At 38.4% G+C, this 16,165-nt stretch overlaps 1 protein-coding gene across 8 annotated transcripts in view; it reads left to right on the forward strand.

Moving 5' to 3' along the window:
• The window catches only part of LOC135584182 (mitogen-activated protein kinase kinase 3-like), a 34,335-nt gene extending 18,500 nt beyond the window's left edge, over positions 1 to 15,835 (forward strand). For 6 of the 8 annotated variants that reach the window (XM_065169154.1, XM_065169152.1, XM_065169147.1 and 3 more), the window contains 2 exons: positions 6,656 to 7,047; positions 15,467 to 15,835. In XM_065169154.1, the coding sequence (XP_065025226.1) occupies positions 6,656 to 7,019 (364 nt within the window). In that variant the 3' untranslated portion in view covers positions 7,020 to 7,047; positions 15,467 to 15,835. Of the gene's footprint in view, positions 1 to 6,655; positions 7,048 to 15,452 lie in introns of all 8 variants that reach the window. The other 2 variants (XM_065169149.1, XM_065169148.1) reach the window with 2 other exon arrangements.
• Positions 15,836 to 16,165: the final 330 nt, after the last annotated feature.

Consider the following 16,165-nt stretch of genomic DNA (forward strand, 5'->3'; position numbering starts at 1 on the left):
TGGCCCCTGCCAGCACTTCGTAAGGCTTTTACCATCTCCGATTGTATTCGCTCCTTTGGCAATCAATCTTTGTCCACCCATTCTTGGGTAACACCCGAACGAAGCGCAGCTCTAGGATAGTCCATCGTCTAGCAATTCTCTTGAAAGTCCATTGACTTTGTTGACATAGGTACGCCATTGTCTAGATTATTGGCTCTTGCCCCTTAGCACTACTGTATATTCTTTAAGAATACTTGCCTCCGCGTCCTTTTGTACAGTGTTAAGGTCTTTTGACCCCAACTTCGTTTTTGCAAGTTGAGTTACCTTAGTTCCTCGTTCAAATGCTTCACCAAGAAAAAGTGCATGTGCCTCGAAGCTCCCTTTGACTTTGGCATCATGCAAAATGAGTTTGCTCCATCAGAACAAGGAACCCATAGAACAACATGATCTCGGTCTTGCCTCTACAAGAGTTCATATCCTTGACCTTTATTTAAGGAAAACTTTATGTCTCCGCTCCATGTTTTGTCTTCTATGTTGACTCTTTTCATACGATTTGGGCATTTTACCAAGTTCCACCCAAGTTGCTCCACTCGGTTTGTATTGGGTTGATGGTGGTCCTCGCGCCCACCATTCCATGGGTCAGCTCTCCGTTGAGCCCCTACGAACACACTTGCTAGATTGTGACTCTTTGCCAATATAATCCTTATTACGCCTCTCAAGGCTTAGTAACATGTTGAACTTGTTGCACACTTCAGCCTCTTAAGGAAGTATCCTTTTCATGCAGAAGAGAAAGTTTTAATGCTTCATGTCACCGAGTTTCAATTGCCTTGGGATAGCCACAGACACTCCATCGTCTGCATACAAGCTTTTGCATGAGTATCAAATTTTTTGAGTTAGCAATTCTCGTTCTGTGAGCTTTCCACAACTCTTTCTATCGTCAGGCAACCCACCCCTCCTTGCATAATCTCATCTTTTGTTAAGCACCTCGCTTGCCTTGAGCATCGTAAGTTTGGTTGCCAATGTTGAGCCGTTACACAAACTCAACCATCCTAACCTTTGTGCGTTACGCATTTTTTCTAGCTCGCTTGTCCTCGTGGTGTCTCTCGCGTGAAGGGTTGGCTATTCCTCTAAATGTCAATCTTAGATGCCTGCTCCTTTGAGGGAATTCTTTCCCCTACATCTCAATCACGTTTTCCTAAAATGGTTATACGTGCTGGCTATCGGAAAACCTAGGGGAGCATTATATATGCAGTGGAAAAACAAAACAGAAATCAGTTTTCCAAAAACAGATTTATATCAAATCGCTTGTGACGATTGGGAGCGAAAAACTTGTTAAATCGAAAATTGCGTAAGACGTGAGACGAGCTCACCTAAGGGAACTCGTATATCCCTGATCTACAGATCCCAGTCCGTGGATGAAGGAGATCTCGTGTTCTTCTCTCTAGTGGTGATCCACATGACGGATGAAGCGACGACACATCTTCTCTTGCAACGCGTTCTTTCCTCGCTTTTGCGCACCACCACCAACAAAGCAGGTGTAGTCCTTTTCGCTGCCCTCTCGCATAAAAGAGGGGGGTAGTCGGTTGAGGAAGAAGCAGGGGAGAAGTTAGGGAGGTGGCGGCTAAGGGGTCTAGCCTTATAATCCTTTTAGTCCCACATCCCTTTTTATAAAGAGCTCCTGTTGTTAACCCTAATGGATTTTACCATATTGGGTATTGGATCTCTATTCAATTACCCATAGCTTAATAGAAATTGGATCTCTATCCAATTATCTACTTTAAGCTCTTATTGGGTCTTACCCAATGGATCCAATAAAACAGGGGTTTATTGGATATCACATATCCAATCCTTTATTCGTCGTGTCATCTACCATATGTGTGTGACCCTCTAGGCCCAATACCGAGTTGGTTGTGAGTTGTACCTGTCAGAACTCCTTCTGACTTAAAACTCCTAATTTAGTCAATTATCATTCCATAATAATTAACTCAACTCATTGACTATGGACGTACTAAACCACTACGCCATAGCCCCCAGACGGTACAAGAGGATCTAATCCATTGGACCTATCTGTCCTCAGTTACCATGTCTATATAGTCCCTCATCCATCTAATATTCTAAAGATCATATACTGGGCATGATGCTGTCAAGCCCATATGGAATCTACTCGAGTCTTGCTCTAATCGGATTCTCCCGGAGAACTCGCTCAATCTGAATGACCCTAACTAGGACATTCCTCTCATGACACCGAGAGTGGATGAGACTCTATCGACACTCAATTGCCCTCATAAGGTTGGCTACTACTCCCGATGATCGGCTGTGCTAGATTTGGAACCTCCAGACCTATGAGTTTGGTATCAAAGAGCGGAGTATTCCTGTAGGACATCCTTGGTACCTCAAGTCTAGGGACCAGACACACAATTAGGACCACGAAACCGCTGTTTGACGATGAGGTATTATTAACCATCCAATATTTTGTGACGGATCATTTAGTGAATTTATTCTCTAATGAGCACCTGCACTATATCCCTAGTGTCCCCACACAAGCAGCTATGAGACTAGCTGCCTTTATCATATGGACGGGTATATAGTACATCGATTTGTCCGGCTATCTCGATATCTCTCTCGAGTAACTTATGACCGGGAATCTTTAGGGTCTATGTTTATAGGCGAATTTGTCTCATTATCATGATCTTATCATAATCAAATTCTCATTACACAGATCCAAGGACATCACAATATATTTATCTAATATAAAGTGAGACAATAATAATAATAATAATAATAATAATAATAATAATAATAATAAACAAAAAGACTATGTAGCATGTCATACATACTATCACTCACGTGATTGGCTTGAGGGACACTAGTAACTAGCAATCTTCCACTTGACCTAAAGTCAATCATTTATGTGCTTAATCCTCATCAGACCTCTATGATGCTAAAAAATAATCTGAGACAAGGGCTTTGTCAGTGGATCTGCGATGTTATCTTCGGATAGAACTCTTTCCACTACTGCATCACCACGGGCTACGATCTCTTTGATCAAGTAGAATCTTCTCAGAACGTTCTTGGATTTTTTATGAGACTTGGGTTCCTTCTCGTTGTTGTTGCAGGGAATCGGCTCCTTGCTACCCGACACAACTCCAGATCTGCGATGAACTTCTTCATCAAGACTCCCTCCTTTGTCACTTTTGTCGCAGCAATGTACTCCGCTTCTATGGTCGAGCCAGCAACAATATCTAGCTTGGAACTCTTTCAGCTTATTGCTGGAGATTATTCTTACATTATTCCCAGTGATCAGGATGCCATCCACATATAGCACCAAGAAGGTGATAGCGCTCCCACTTACCTTCTTGTACGCATAAGGCTCATCTTCGTTCTTAACGAAGTCATAAGATCTGATCGTCTCATCAAATCTTATGTTACAACTTCGGGAAGGTTGCTTTGGTCTATATATGGATCTAAGCAATCTGCACACCTTATCTAGACTCTCATTGGACATGAATTCCGCAGATTGTATCATATACACCTCCTCCTCGAGGTTGCTATTTAGGAACACAGTTTTCACGTCCATTTGCTAGATCTTATAATTATGGTGTGCTGCGATAGCCAATAGAATTCGGATGGATTTCAGCATGGCTACGGGTGACAAGTTTTGTCATAGTCAACTCCTTGCCTTTGACAATACCCTTTTGCCACTAACCTTGTCTTATAGGTCTCTACCTTTCCATCTACTCTGATATTCTTCTTGAAGATCCACTTGCAACTAATGGGTACGATACCCTTAAGTGCATCAACTAAGTTCAAAATCTTATTGGAATCCATCTTAGAACTCATGGTCTCTTGTCACTTCCTAGAGTCTATGCTCGTAATAGTCATCTCGTAGGTTTAAGGGATCAGTATCCTCAATGTCCTCTCCTATGATATGTCCCACATATCTCTCAGGAGGGTGGGGCACTCTATCGGACCTACCCAATGCGGTGTCTCCCCATCGCCCACTGTAGACATCTCAATGGCCTTGTAGTGGGTCGGCTGCATCCTCCATCAGTCGCCCGATGTGGGCACCTTAGTAGCCCCAAAGTGGGTCTGTTGCATCTTCCATCTATCGCCACGATGTGGGCACATCAGTAGCCCCGTAGCGGATCAGCTGCATTCTCTATCCGTTGCTCGATAGGGCACTCCGGTGGCCTTAAAGTAGGTCGGTCAAAACACTCCATGCCCAATTATTATAACCTTTCAGTTGGTATTATTTTCCACCATACGATGTGAATCTCTCGATCTACTATGGTAGAGGTCAGTCTGAGACAAGCTTCCACCGCTTGATGTGAGTTCTTCCTACCAATGGTGGCAAATCGACATAATTGGAGTCAAGGGTCGGGGAACTCAGAAAGAAAGAAAGAGGCTAAAGGGACCTAACCTAGACATGGAGAGGTCAGCAATGATTCCTTTGCTTGAGGTATCTGATGTCGTTTAGAAGTGGACATTGTACTTCGCCTAGAAAGTCCTCTATGTTGAAGCACAATCGGGGACAAGTGATATAGGATAAAATGAACCATTCCAAAATCAACACATGGACACCTCCACCTTAGCAACGAAGACTGCCACCTCATCAGGACAATTGTGACATGGAACCACATAAGAGGTAGTTGAGCCACTCGGCAATTGGTTGAGCCACCTCGACCGATAGTTGAACCACCTTGGTAATACGTTACACTAGCAGATGGTTGTGCCACCCCCACAACTACCTAAACCGCTCAACCGCCAATAGTCACAAGACCTTGGGTATAAATAATCACTCTCATTTATTTACCTCTGTTTTGCGCCCTATTTCCTTTGCACCTTGGGCATTGTTGACTTAAACATCGGAGAGATCGAGGGCGGGCGAAGCCCGTCTTGGTCTTCTACAGGGTCTTGGGCTCCATATCGAGAGATCGGGCAACATCTAGACTCCATCGATCGATTCCCCTTTGACCATCCATGACTTCTCGGGACGACACATGCCACCTTTCACCAGGTCTGAACTGGTTTGAGTTGTTTTTCCCTCTCTTCATCAACCAACTTTGAAGTTAACAAATTTGGCCCTTGCAGTTCAAGGACTTGTGCTATGAGCATGTGCTCAAGAGATCTGCCAGAAGAAATCATTACTAGTATGAAGAGGTTGAGGAAGACTTAAAAACACTTTAATAGAAACTATAATAAAGGTTTAAATACTCTTAAAACATATATTTTTTATCGATCTCACTGATAGCAAAATATCGCTGATACCAAATAGTTGGGACTTTAGGGCTTTGTTGTTGTTTGTATGATTGTCATATATGTAGCTAATGAGGAGCATAAGAATGGTCTTGTGTAAGTCTTTCCACAGAAGTACATTACACCCTGACACAAACCTTAAAGAGATTATAATCCAAAGTCCAGATTACATACTGCTGGAAGTTGATGCTTTTACGAGCCTTACGCAGATGATATACTTGTTCTGCATGTATAGGCTGCATTAAGGAAACTGTAGATACTAGTATTATGAAGTGATCATAAATTATATTTGAAGTATCTAACATGTACTGGAGGGGATACACTCTCAGTATCATGTTTTCGTATGTGCATGACATGAATATTGCATCATTTGAAATGTCCATCCTCGTTTAGCAGCCCGATAGGTTCAAGCTAAATCCAACTCAAGTCACCTTTTTGTTAATTCACTAAATCATTAAATAACTCCAAAAGTGGCATAATCTAAGAACAAACTTTTTTTTTGGGTACAATCAGCTGTCTAACTTGTCTTTTTGTTGGATCATTAGTGTCTCAAAAAGTTCCGTTGGAACACCCAAAAAGAAAATCAATTAGGTGCAGATATGTGTGTGTATAGAAGCCTGCTCCTTGGTTTATCTGTTTTTTCCATCCCTACTCGGGAGTCATGATTTCAGATTTTTCAAATTCATAGGCCTAATCTATCACTGGTAAGGAAGACAACCACATCATAGTTACACAGATCAGTTTTATGTAATATGCTTTTATGAACCTGTAGCTTGTGATATGGAACTAGCAAGTAATGTTAAAAAGAATTTTTATATTCATTCTAGTAACCTGACTCAATTAAGTATGTGAAACCCAATAAGTTGTATTTTTATATATATCTTTGTTGGATATACATACACTTGTTGTACATCTACATGATCTAGGCAAACAAAAGATAAGATTCCTAATTGATGAGAGATTAACCATAACAGTTAAAAGTAGTGCTCTTATTGGATTAATTTAAGCATTTTCTGATTGATGTTTGTATCATTGTGGATATTTTGTCATAATACTTCTTCTGCTCCTTGTATCCTGATATCATAAGTGCACTTTGGTGTTCTAAAGTTGCAAATATCACAGATGCCTCTTCAAAGCTATAATTCATAATTACCCATCAGAATGTCATGGATATCCTCTAAAATTGAGAAATTTCTTGAACGCTGCATCTTGAATTGTTTCATGGTATATGTGAAAGAATTGAGTGTAATATATGAAGGTATGTTGACTATAGGTGGCTACACATGGCATTTGTAACTTTAAAATGGAGCACTCAAAAATTTACCTATGCCAGAGGGTACATATGAAATTGGCCCCTTGAATATATTTTGAGAATGAACTTCCTTGTAGATGTGCTAATACCCATTCTTTTTCTGATCAGCTTCTCAGGAAAGACATACACTGGGCAGAATGATATATTTTCAACTCTATCAGATATACGGAGAAAATTGGCAGGTTGTCGGCCTCAAGAGAAAATTGTTCATGTTGTGCAAAAACTTCAATGCCGTCCCCATGAGCATGATGGAGTTGCAATTCGTGCATCTGGATCATTTATTCTAGGCAGCCACTTTCTCATATGTGGAAATGGTGTTCAAGCAGAGGGAATGCCCAACATTGAAGAACTATCACTTGATGTCGACAGTAAGAGTGTGGGAACCTTCTACGAGCAGTTTATTATGGAGTCGGGGAATTCCATTGGTAGTTTCTTGATAAGCAAGCAAGAACTGTACATATTGCAGGCGTAGGCACATTTCGAAAGGCTGATCTTTCAAGGTAAATGAATCCAAACCCTTCTGCTATTTACTAATGAATTGTACGTTCTAGTTCTAGTCTTTTTAACAGCAAACTGCAACATGTTCTCTTAACTCAAGACCTTGGACCAGTGCTATTGGCATCTTTTCCTTAAACTATCTTTGTTCGAATAGATGGTAGTGGTTCATTAAGAATTTGTCATCGAAGGGTGATTGGTCTTCACCGCTAAAGGATACAACCCTACTTAGATAATTGTTGCATTTGCATTTAGGTTACATTCGCAGCAAAATGTTTCGTTTTCTGCTTTATTTTTGACATTCCCAAGTCCAGATGTTAGTTGTGATTGTACTTACTGTTAGGATCGAGTCGACACTAAGAGAGGGGTGAATTAGTGCAGCGGATAAAAACGTTGAATCTGAAAATCATTTTGTTCGATGAAAATCGATATCGGAAATGCGTAAGTTGAAAGCATGCGGAAGCATAGTGAAAGTAAGAATTCAGTTTGCAATAAAAGTAAATAGCAATAAGTAAATGCAAACTAGATTTTTATAGTGGTTCGGTCATCGTGACCTATATCTACTTCGTCGATTCCTTTTCCGTCGTGGCTACTGATATCCACTAACAATCTTTCTTCAATGGGCGAAAATTAACTATCCTTTTACACCTCTCTTCTCCTTTTCATAGATTTAGGAAACAACCTTTTACAATCCTATTTTATAAGGTATCTCTCACACACCTCCCTTAGAACTCTCTTTAAGCTTTAGGAGGAGGGCACTCAACTTTCTAATAGGGTTTACAACTTTAGAATTACAGAGTTTTGCTCAACTTTCTTGCTATTCCATACAGGAATAGCTAGGGTATTTATAGACCCCAAATGACTTTAAGATTTGGAGCCAAAATTCAAATCCTCGAGATTTCAGGGTACAGGCGGTACCATCGCCTGACACTGGGCGGTACCATCGCCTACAGCCTGACACTGGGCGATACCACCGCCTGGCACCCTGCCACTAGGCACTACCATCGCCCAGTCTGACGGTACCACCACCTGACAATCTCTTGGGGACTATGTTTGGGCGGTACCACCGCCTGGCATAGTCTCGGAGATTGTGCCATGACGGTTTCACCTGTTGGGTCACTGTTTGGGCCTTTTCACTTGGCCCAACATAACCCAAACTTGTGCTCAATTGACCCTTAATTGAGTTGACTTAATTACATTCTAAACCGACTCAATTAGACTCTAAACTAACTCGATCTAGACATAATCGATTATAAGCGAATCTTATGTTGTCCGACATGTCATTGGTTCTTCTGGCATTTCGTTTGATCCTTCGGCGCATCATCCTCTCATTCGGCGTATTGCCCAATAAGAATGTTGTTTTCTCGTAACAGCTGATCTCCTTGGCACAATGTCTGATCTTCTTGGCCCGATGCCCGAATTCATGGACTGAAGTCTTCTGCCGACATGTCGACCGATCCTCTGGCCCGACGTCTAATCTTTTGACATGTGTGCTCCGGTCCAGTATCTGATTCCTCCTACTTTAGTTGATTTGTCTTTTCTGATCGAAGCTAGTCCTGCGTTACTTAAACTCATATTAAATCATAAACACTATCAATTTGTTTTATCATCAAAATCCGAGATTCAACAATCTTATTCTTTTTTATGATGACAACCAATTGATGATAGAGTTGACCTTAACTCCCCCTATCAATATGTCATATTGTTAAAACCTTGAATTCAAATTGAATTCAAATCAAAGCAATCATGATTCACATCATTCTATACATGATCATCATCATAACTTCTCCCTCTTTATCATCAACAAAAATGAGAAGTGCAATTATCAAGTCTTAGATATGCAAGTTTTATAACATACAAGTTAGCAACAATTTTGAGTTGTGCAAATTTTACTTCTTGAGATAGGCACGATAGAACTTTTGCTTCTCTTGAGATTGCAAGCTTGCAATTCTTAGTGATGTTCAAGATAGCAAGTTCTTTCTTCTTTTTTAAGAAGTGCAAGATAGCTTGTTTTTGTATTTTCTTGAAGTGTGCCAGCTAACAAGTTTTCAATGTGTAAACTAGTAAATTTAGCAAGTGTTACATTATATTAGAACATGCAAGCGAGTAAATTTATCTCCTCCTTTTGTCATTGTCAAATAGAAGGGAAGAATATAATTTTATAATTTTTTTCCTTTACATCAATTTTCACATCATGACAAAGATAAATTTAAATCAAATGTGATGAGGTATACAATTTATGAATATAAGAGAGTATCATAAATAAACCATGAAAGATATAATATCAAAGATTATTTGAATACCAAAAGACATGATTCATATAGAAAATATTTTTTAAATCAAAATGCAAGAATCATACGAGAATAAAGAGCAAGAGATCTTGATTCATAAAAGAAAATCTCAAGTTAAGAAATCAAGAGAAGGTTCTTGATTCAATTGAAAACAAAATCTTATTTAGATTCAAATCATCAAAATTATTTTCTGAAGATTCAAAATGACATAAATTGATTTATCAAGAGATTCTAGTGATTTTCTCTCTCTCCTTTTTCATTCTAAACAAGAAAGAAGAAGAGGGGAATTTTTAATAGTGCAATTCATTTTCTTTTTACATCAATGCTCTAAGCATCACATAAATACAAAGATAATCATATGAAAATCATAACATGAAAGATGAAAGATAAAAGAGGATCAATTCGTAAATGATTCAACTTGACAAATCTCCTTTTTAAATAATCAAAATAAAATCTTAGGAGATCAAATAGTAAAAGATCTTCAGTAGAAATTTTTAGTCATGAATTCCGAAAAAGATATTCTCTTTAGTAAATAACAAAAGAATTGTAGGAGAACAAATAATCAATTATCTCGATTCATGCATAAGAAATCTCATGATTTATATCGAAAAGCTTCTCTTAAATATATAGTAAGTAGAATCATAGGAGAATAATGAAAAGTCTTAATTTATATAAAGAAAATCTCAACTTATTACGATTTGATAAATATTCTCTTAAAAGAGTGAATCATACGTGCATTAAGAAAGATGTTTCATGTTGAATATATCACAAGTCATAAATGCGATAAATGATTTAGTTGAATATATCATCTCATTAGTAAAACAAGTCATATGAAAATAGATCCAAAATCATCATCAAAATTACTTTTCGAAATATTCAATAAAGGCAACGTAGATAGATTCCTATAAAAAATAGCTTTTGTGATTGATTTTATGTAAGCATGCTTTTGTCTTTTTATACCAAATCAAACCATGCATCATCATTTAATATCGAAAAATAAATTTTATCATCAAAATCATCATGACAAAAAATATAACACATTAAACATAAGGCTTCTTTAAACAAGAGATTTGATTTATCATTTTAATTCCAATGATAATACATTTTTCTTTTTATGTGTTTCATTTTATGTAATTAATTTTATACAAGTATACTCAAGTTGTTTTCCTTATGAAAACCATCTATCATGTTTAAAACCGAAAAGCAATACAAAATCATCAAGATACACATAATTGTTTCTTATAACATATAAGTAACATATAAGGAATTAATCTTATTTGATGTGCAAGTATTATTACAAAACATGCAATTGTCATGATAATATATATATATATATATATATATATATATATATATATATATATATATATATATATATATATATATATATATATATATATAATCATGAAAAGCATTAAGTAATTTCATGTTAAGGAAAAAGAGATTCGATTGAGTCGCTTACCTTGTTGACATAAAGTCATCAAAGCACAGTTTGCCACCTTGCCCTTGTTCTTCAGATGAGCTCGTTTTCTCCGTAGTCACCTTAAGTGTCTTTTTCTTTTTTGGTAGCCTCTTCTTTTTAAGTTTATTTTTATTCTTCGATTCTTGTTTTAAAATTTTCTTAAGCTTTATTATTAAGAGTTCAAAGTCATCATCACTTGAGCTTTCGCTCGAGTGGTCTTCATTTGTTCTAAGTGCTAAATCCTTCCTGTTCTTTGGAAGGTTCTTCTCAAGTTCATCATGTTCCACATAAGTCATTTCGTAGGTCATCAAAGACCCGATAAGTTCTTCAATTGGAAAATGGTTCAAGTTCTTACATTCTTGAATAGTCATTACTTTAGGATCCCAACTCTTTGGAAAAGATCTTAATATCTTGTTAACAAGTTCAAAATTTAAAAATTTTTTATCAAATGCTTTTAAACTATTGATGATATTCGTAAAACAGGTGTATATGTCTAACAATAATTTTGCTTGGTTTCATATGAAACAACTCGAAATCACTCTATTAGTGCCTTCGTGTGTGATTTCAAGTGTGTCAAATCTCATAAGCCGTTCGCAAATAGAAACACGATTAAATTCATTTTTGTCTAAGGCGCAAAACAAAGCATTCATAGCTTTGGCATTCAAAGAGAATGTCTTCTTCTCCAAATCATTCCAATCGTTCATTGGAAGAGAAGACTTTTGAAATATGTTTTCGACAATATTCTATAAATTCAAATCCATATAAAGCAAGAAAACTCTCATCCGAGTTTTCTAATAAGTGTAGTCCGTCCCATTGAACATGGGAGGACGAACGATAGAAAGGCCCTCTTGAAAGCCGAAAAGAGTCATTTCTTTTAGCTCTGATACCAATTGTTAGGATCGAGTCGGCACTAAGAGGGGGGGGGGGGTAAATTAGTGCAGCGGATAAAAACGTTGAGTTTGAAAATCTTTTCGTTCGATAAAAACCGATATCGGAAATGCTTAACTTGAAAGCATGCGGAAGCGTAGTGAAAGTAAGAATTCAGTTTGCAGTAAAGGTAAATAGCAAGAAGTAAATGCAAATCAGATTTTTATAGTGGTTCGGTCGTCGTGACCTACATCCACTTCGTTGATTCCTCTTCCGTCGAGGCCACCAGTATCCACTAACGATCTTCCTTCAATGGGCGAAGATCAACTACCTTTTTACACCCCTATTCTCCTTTTCATAGGTTTAGGAGACCAACATTTTACAACTCTCTTTTGCAAGGTATTCCTCACATACCTCCCTTAGAACTCTCTATAAGCTTTAGGAGGGAACTCAACTTTCTAATGGGATTTACAACTTTAGAATCACAGAATTTTGCTCAACTTTCTTGCTATTTCATGCAGGAATAGCTAGGGTATTTATAGACCCTAAATGACTTCAAAACTTGGAGCCAAAATTCAAATCCCCGAGATTTCGGGATATGGGCGGTACTGTTAGTTTGGCAAGTCCCATAGTCCCACATCGGGAAAATCAGACTTGTTGTCTCGTCTTGGAACTATAAATAAGGGCCTGAGCTTTGATGTTAGATACATCACGAGAAGTACCACAGACACCACAAGAAGTACAGCAGGCATCACAAGAAAACCTGCTTATGGTTTGAAGTCTTCTTGTTTAGGAAGCTGAAGGTGTTTTATGGCCTAGGAATATTTCCTAAGGCATTTGTAAGTGTCCCTCTTTTATAATAGTAGTTTGCTCCTCTTTCTTCCGTGGATGTAGGTTAAAGTCATTTGACCGAACCACGTATATCTGGTGTTCTGGTGTTTTGTTTGTTCTTGTCGCTTTTATTATTTCCGCTTTATTGTCTTTGTTGTGTTGCCAAAATTACCCTTTGGTAAATATCCTGGGGCTAGCTCTAACAAACTGGTATCAGAGCCTGGTTTTGGGATCTTTTGGCAACGATGACAATAACAAAGATTGTTGTCGAGAAATTCGACAGAAATGTCAACTTCGGCATGTGGCAACTCAAGATGGAGGCCATTCTGGTTCAAGACGGAGTTGATTTGGCACTTCAGGGTGCTGAGAACATTCCAGATGGTACGTCAAAGGAAGATCTTGCGGGTATGGATAAGAAGGCCCGATCCAGCATCATTCTAAACCTCTCTGACGAGGTTTTACGGGAGGTAGCTACGGAGACTACGGCTAAGAGCATGTGGGACAAACTTAAAGCCTTGTACATGAAGAGGACAGTGGAGAATCGTCTCTACTTGAAGCAGAGACTGTATATGCTTCGGATGGTTGAAGGTACATCTATACTCTCGCATCTTGATAAGTTTGATTCTTTGGTTATGGATTTGGAGAACATAGATGCAAAAATTGATGATGAGGATAAGGCTTTGTTGCTCTTGTGTTCTCTTCCCCAATCTTTTAAGCATTTCCGTGATACTTTGATTTATGGAAAAGAAACAGTTTCGTATCAGGAAATTAAATCTGCACTAAAATCTAAGGAGCAAATAGACAGAGATATCACTGGGGAAAGTAGAGGAAATCAGGCTGAGGGTCTGGTTGTCAGGGATAAAATGGATAAAAGAGAATTTGACAGTAGTAGATCTAAATCTAGATCTAAATCCAGACATAGAAATTTGGAATGCAGATATTGTCATAAAATGGGGCACATTAAATCTGATTGCTTTAAATTGAAAAATAAATTAAAGCAAAAGGAAAAATTTGTTGAGAAAACTATTGAATCCGCTGAAGCTAGTGTAGCATCTGATGAGAATTTTGGAAATATTTTCTTTGCTATTGATGACAGGACAAAGTCTAAAAATGAATGGATTTTAGATTCAGGTTGTTCTTATCACATGTGTCCCAATAGGGATTTGTTTTCCACATATCTTGTAATGGTGGAATTGTTTTGATGGGCAATAATGCCGCATGTGATGTTGTTGGTAGAGGAACAATCCGAATTAAAATGCATGATGGTATTGTGAGGACGCTCACTAATGTTAGACATGTTCCTGATTTGAAAAAGAATCTCATCTCTTTAGGCACCCTAGAGGCCCTTGGGTGTAAATACACAGCTGAAGGTGGAGTTATGAAAGTTTCTAGAAGTGCTCTTATTGTTATGAAAGCTTGTAGGTCTGGTAGCTTATATATTCTGTAGGGAACTACTGTCACAGGTTCAGTTGCAGTTTCGTCATCATCATTGTCTGATTCTGACATCACCAAATTATGGCATATGCGTCATATGAGAAATATTCGACCACCACAAAGGTATGCAAATTTGGTTGCATATGCTTTGTCTGTTGCAGAAGAAACAAGTGAAGTTGGTGAGCCTACTTCCTATTCAGATGCAGTTTCTTGTGATAATTCCGCTAAGTGGTTGATTGCTGAGGGAAAGGTCCTTGTTCAGAAAATTCATACGAAGGACAATCCAGCTGATATGTTTACGAAGCCTCTTCCGGTTTACAAGTTCAAGCAGTGCTTGGACTTGGTTGGTATTCATTGTTGGTGATTGCCCGTTGGGGCTTTTGTGAAGAAGGTGGAGCAAGTTTTGTTGGGACATGCCAAGGTGGAGATTTGTTAGTTTGGCAAGTCCCATAGTCCCACATCGGGAAAATCAGACTTGTTGTCTCGTCTTGGAACTATAAATAAGGGCCTGAGCTTTGATGTTAGATACACCACGAGAAGTACCACAGACACCACAAGAAGTACAGCAGGCATCACAAGAAAACCTGCTTATGGTTTGAAGTCTTCTTGTTTAGGAAGCTGAAGGTGTTTTATGGCCTAGGAACATTTCCTAAGGCATTTGTAAGTGTCCCTCTTTTATAATAGTAGTTTGCTCCTCTTTCTTCCGTGGATGTAGGTTAAAGTCATTTGACCGAACCACGTATATCTGGTGTTCTGGTGTTTTGTTTGTTCTTGTCGCTTTTATTATTTCCGCTTTATTGTCTTTGTTGTGTTGCCAAAATTACCCTTTGGTAAATATCCTGGGGCTAGCTCTAACAGGTACCATCGCCTACAGCCTGACATTGGGCGGTACCACTACCTGGCACCCTACCACTGGGCGGTACCATCGCCTGACATAGTCTCGGAGACTGTGCCACTACGGTTTCACTTGTTGGGTCATTGTTTAGGCCTTTTCACTTGGCCCAACATAGTATAAACTTGGGCCCAATTGACCCTTAATTGAGTTGGCCTAATTATATTCTAAACCGATTCAATTAGACTCTAAACTAACTCGATCCAGACATAATCAATTATAAGCGAATCCTATATTGTCCGGTATGTCATTGGTTCTTCCGGCGTTGATCCTTCGACGCGTCGTCCTCTCCTTCGACGTATTACTCAATCAACATGTTGTCTTCTCGTAACATCTGATATCCTTGGCGCAATGTCCGATCTTCTTGGTCCGATGCTCGAATTCACGAATGTAAGCCTTCTGCTGACACGTCGATCGATCTCCGGCCCGACGTCCAATCTTCTGATATGTATGTTCTAACTCAGCTTATGATTCCTTCTACTTTAATCGATTTGTCTTTTTTGATCGAAGCTAGTCCTGCGTCATTTAAACTCACATTAAATCATAAATATTATCAATTGGTTTCATCATCAAAATCCGAGATTCAACACTTACTGCTCTTCTCTCTTTCTCTCTTCTCTCTTCTCACATAAGATTCAGTTCCATAGGTTGCATGTTCTGCTAGACGTTGTGAAGTATTCAAGAATGAGATAATTGATCAGCTTCTTGGCTGTTGGTGGAGCTGCTCATTCACGGGTGGAAGAATTGAACATGACACGTACAGAACCTGAGTTACTTGTAGTGGCATCTTCTGTATTGTTTGATGTATCAATTTTGGGGTATTTGAAGAATCTGATGTTGTGTTCGAAAAGGCTTCTTCAGCAATCAAAGTATCGTCAATCTTTAAATAAACAGAATTTCTAATGGTATGTATTCTCGTCTGAGCTGTTTCTTTCTCGCTTTTGTTCCTTTCCAACTAAGTTGAACTCGTTCATTGTGAGCTTTACTACATTTTAGTTGTCTTATCTGGCTGCAAAGATCTGTATTGCTTCAGATGTCATTGATTTGGTTGATGCGTCTCATGTTGGTGACCTGCAGCTTTAGGGTGTAGCTGTCTTACGTCCTTAGTTTAGTATACTCCAGAATTATATTTTTCAATAGAATATCTGAATCAGAATTATCTGTGTGTTTGGTTGAGGAATTTCAAGTTTGGGACCTAATGATTATAGAAATTCTGTTTCGGAATTATAAGGTATACTTAAATCCCCATGAAATGTTAGGAGCGGAATCTTTAGGTTTAAAAGTTTAGTAGAAATTATATATAAGGATGTAAGCACTCTTGGTTTAATTAAAGATCTTTCCCATAA

Source organism: Musa acuminata, chromosome BXJ3-9 (genome assembly GCF_036884655.1).
Source record: "Musa acuminata AAA Group cultivar baxijiao chromosome BXJ3-9, Cavendish_Baxijiao_AAA, whole genome shotgun sequence".
NCBI lineage: Eukaryota > Viridiplantae > Streptophyta > Magnoliopsida > Zingiberales > Musaceae > Musa > Musa acuminata.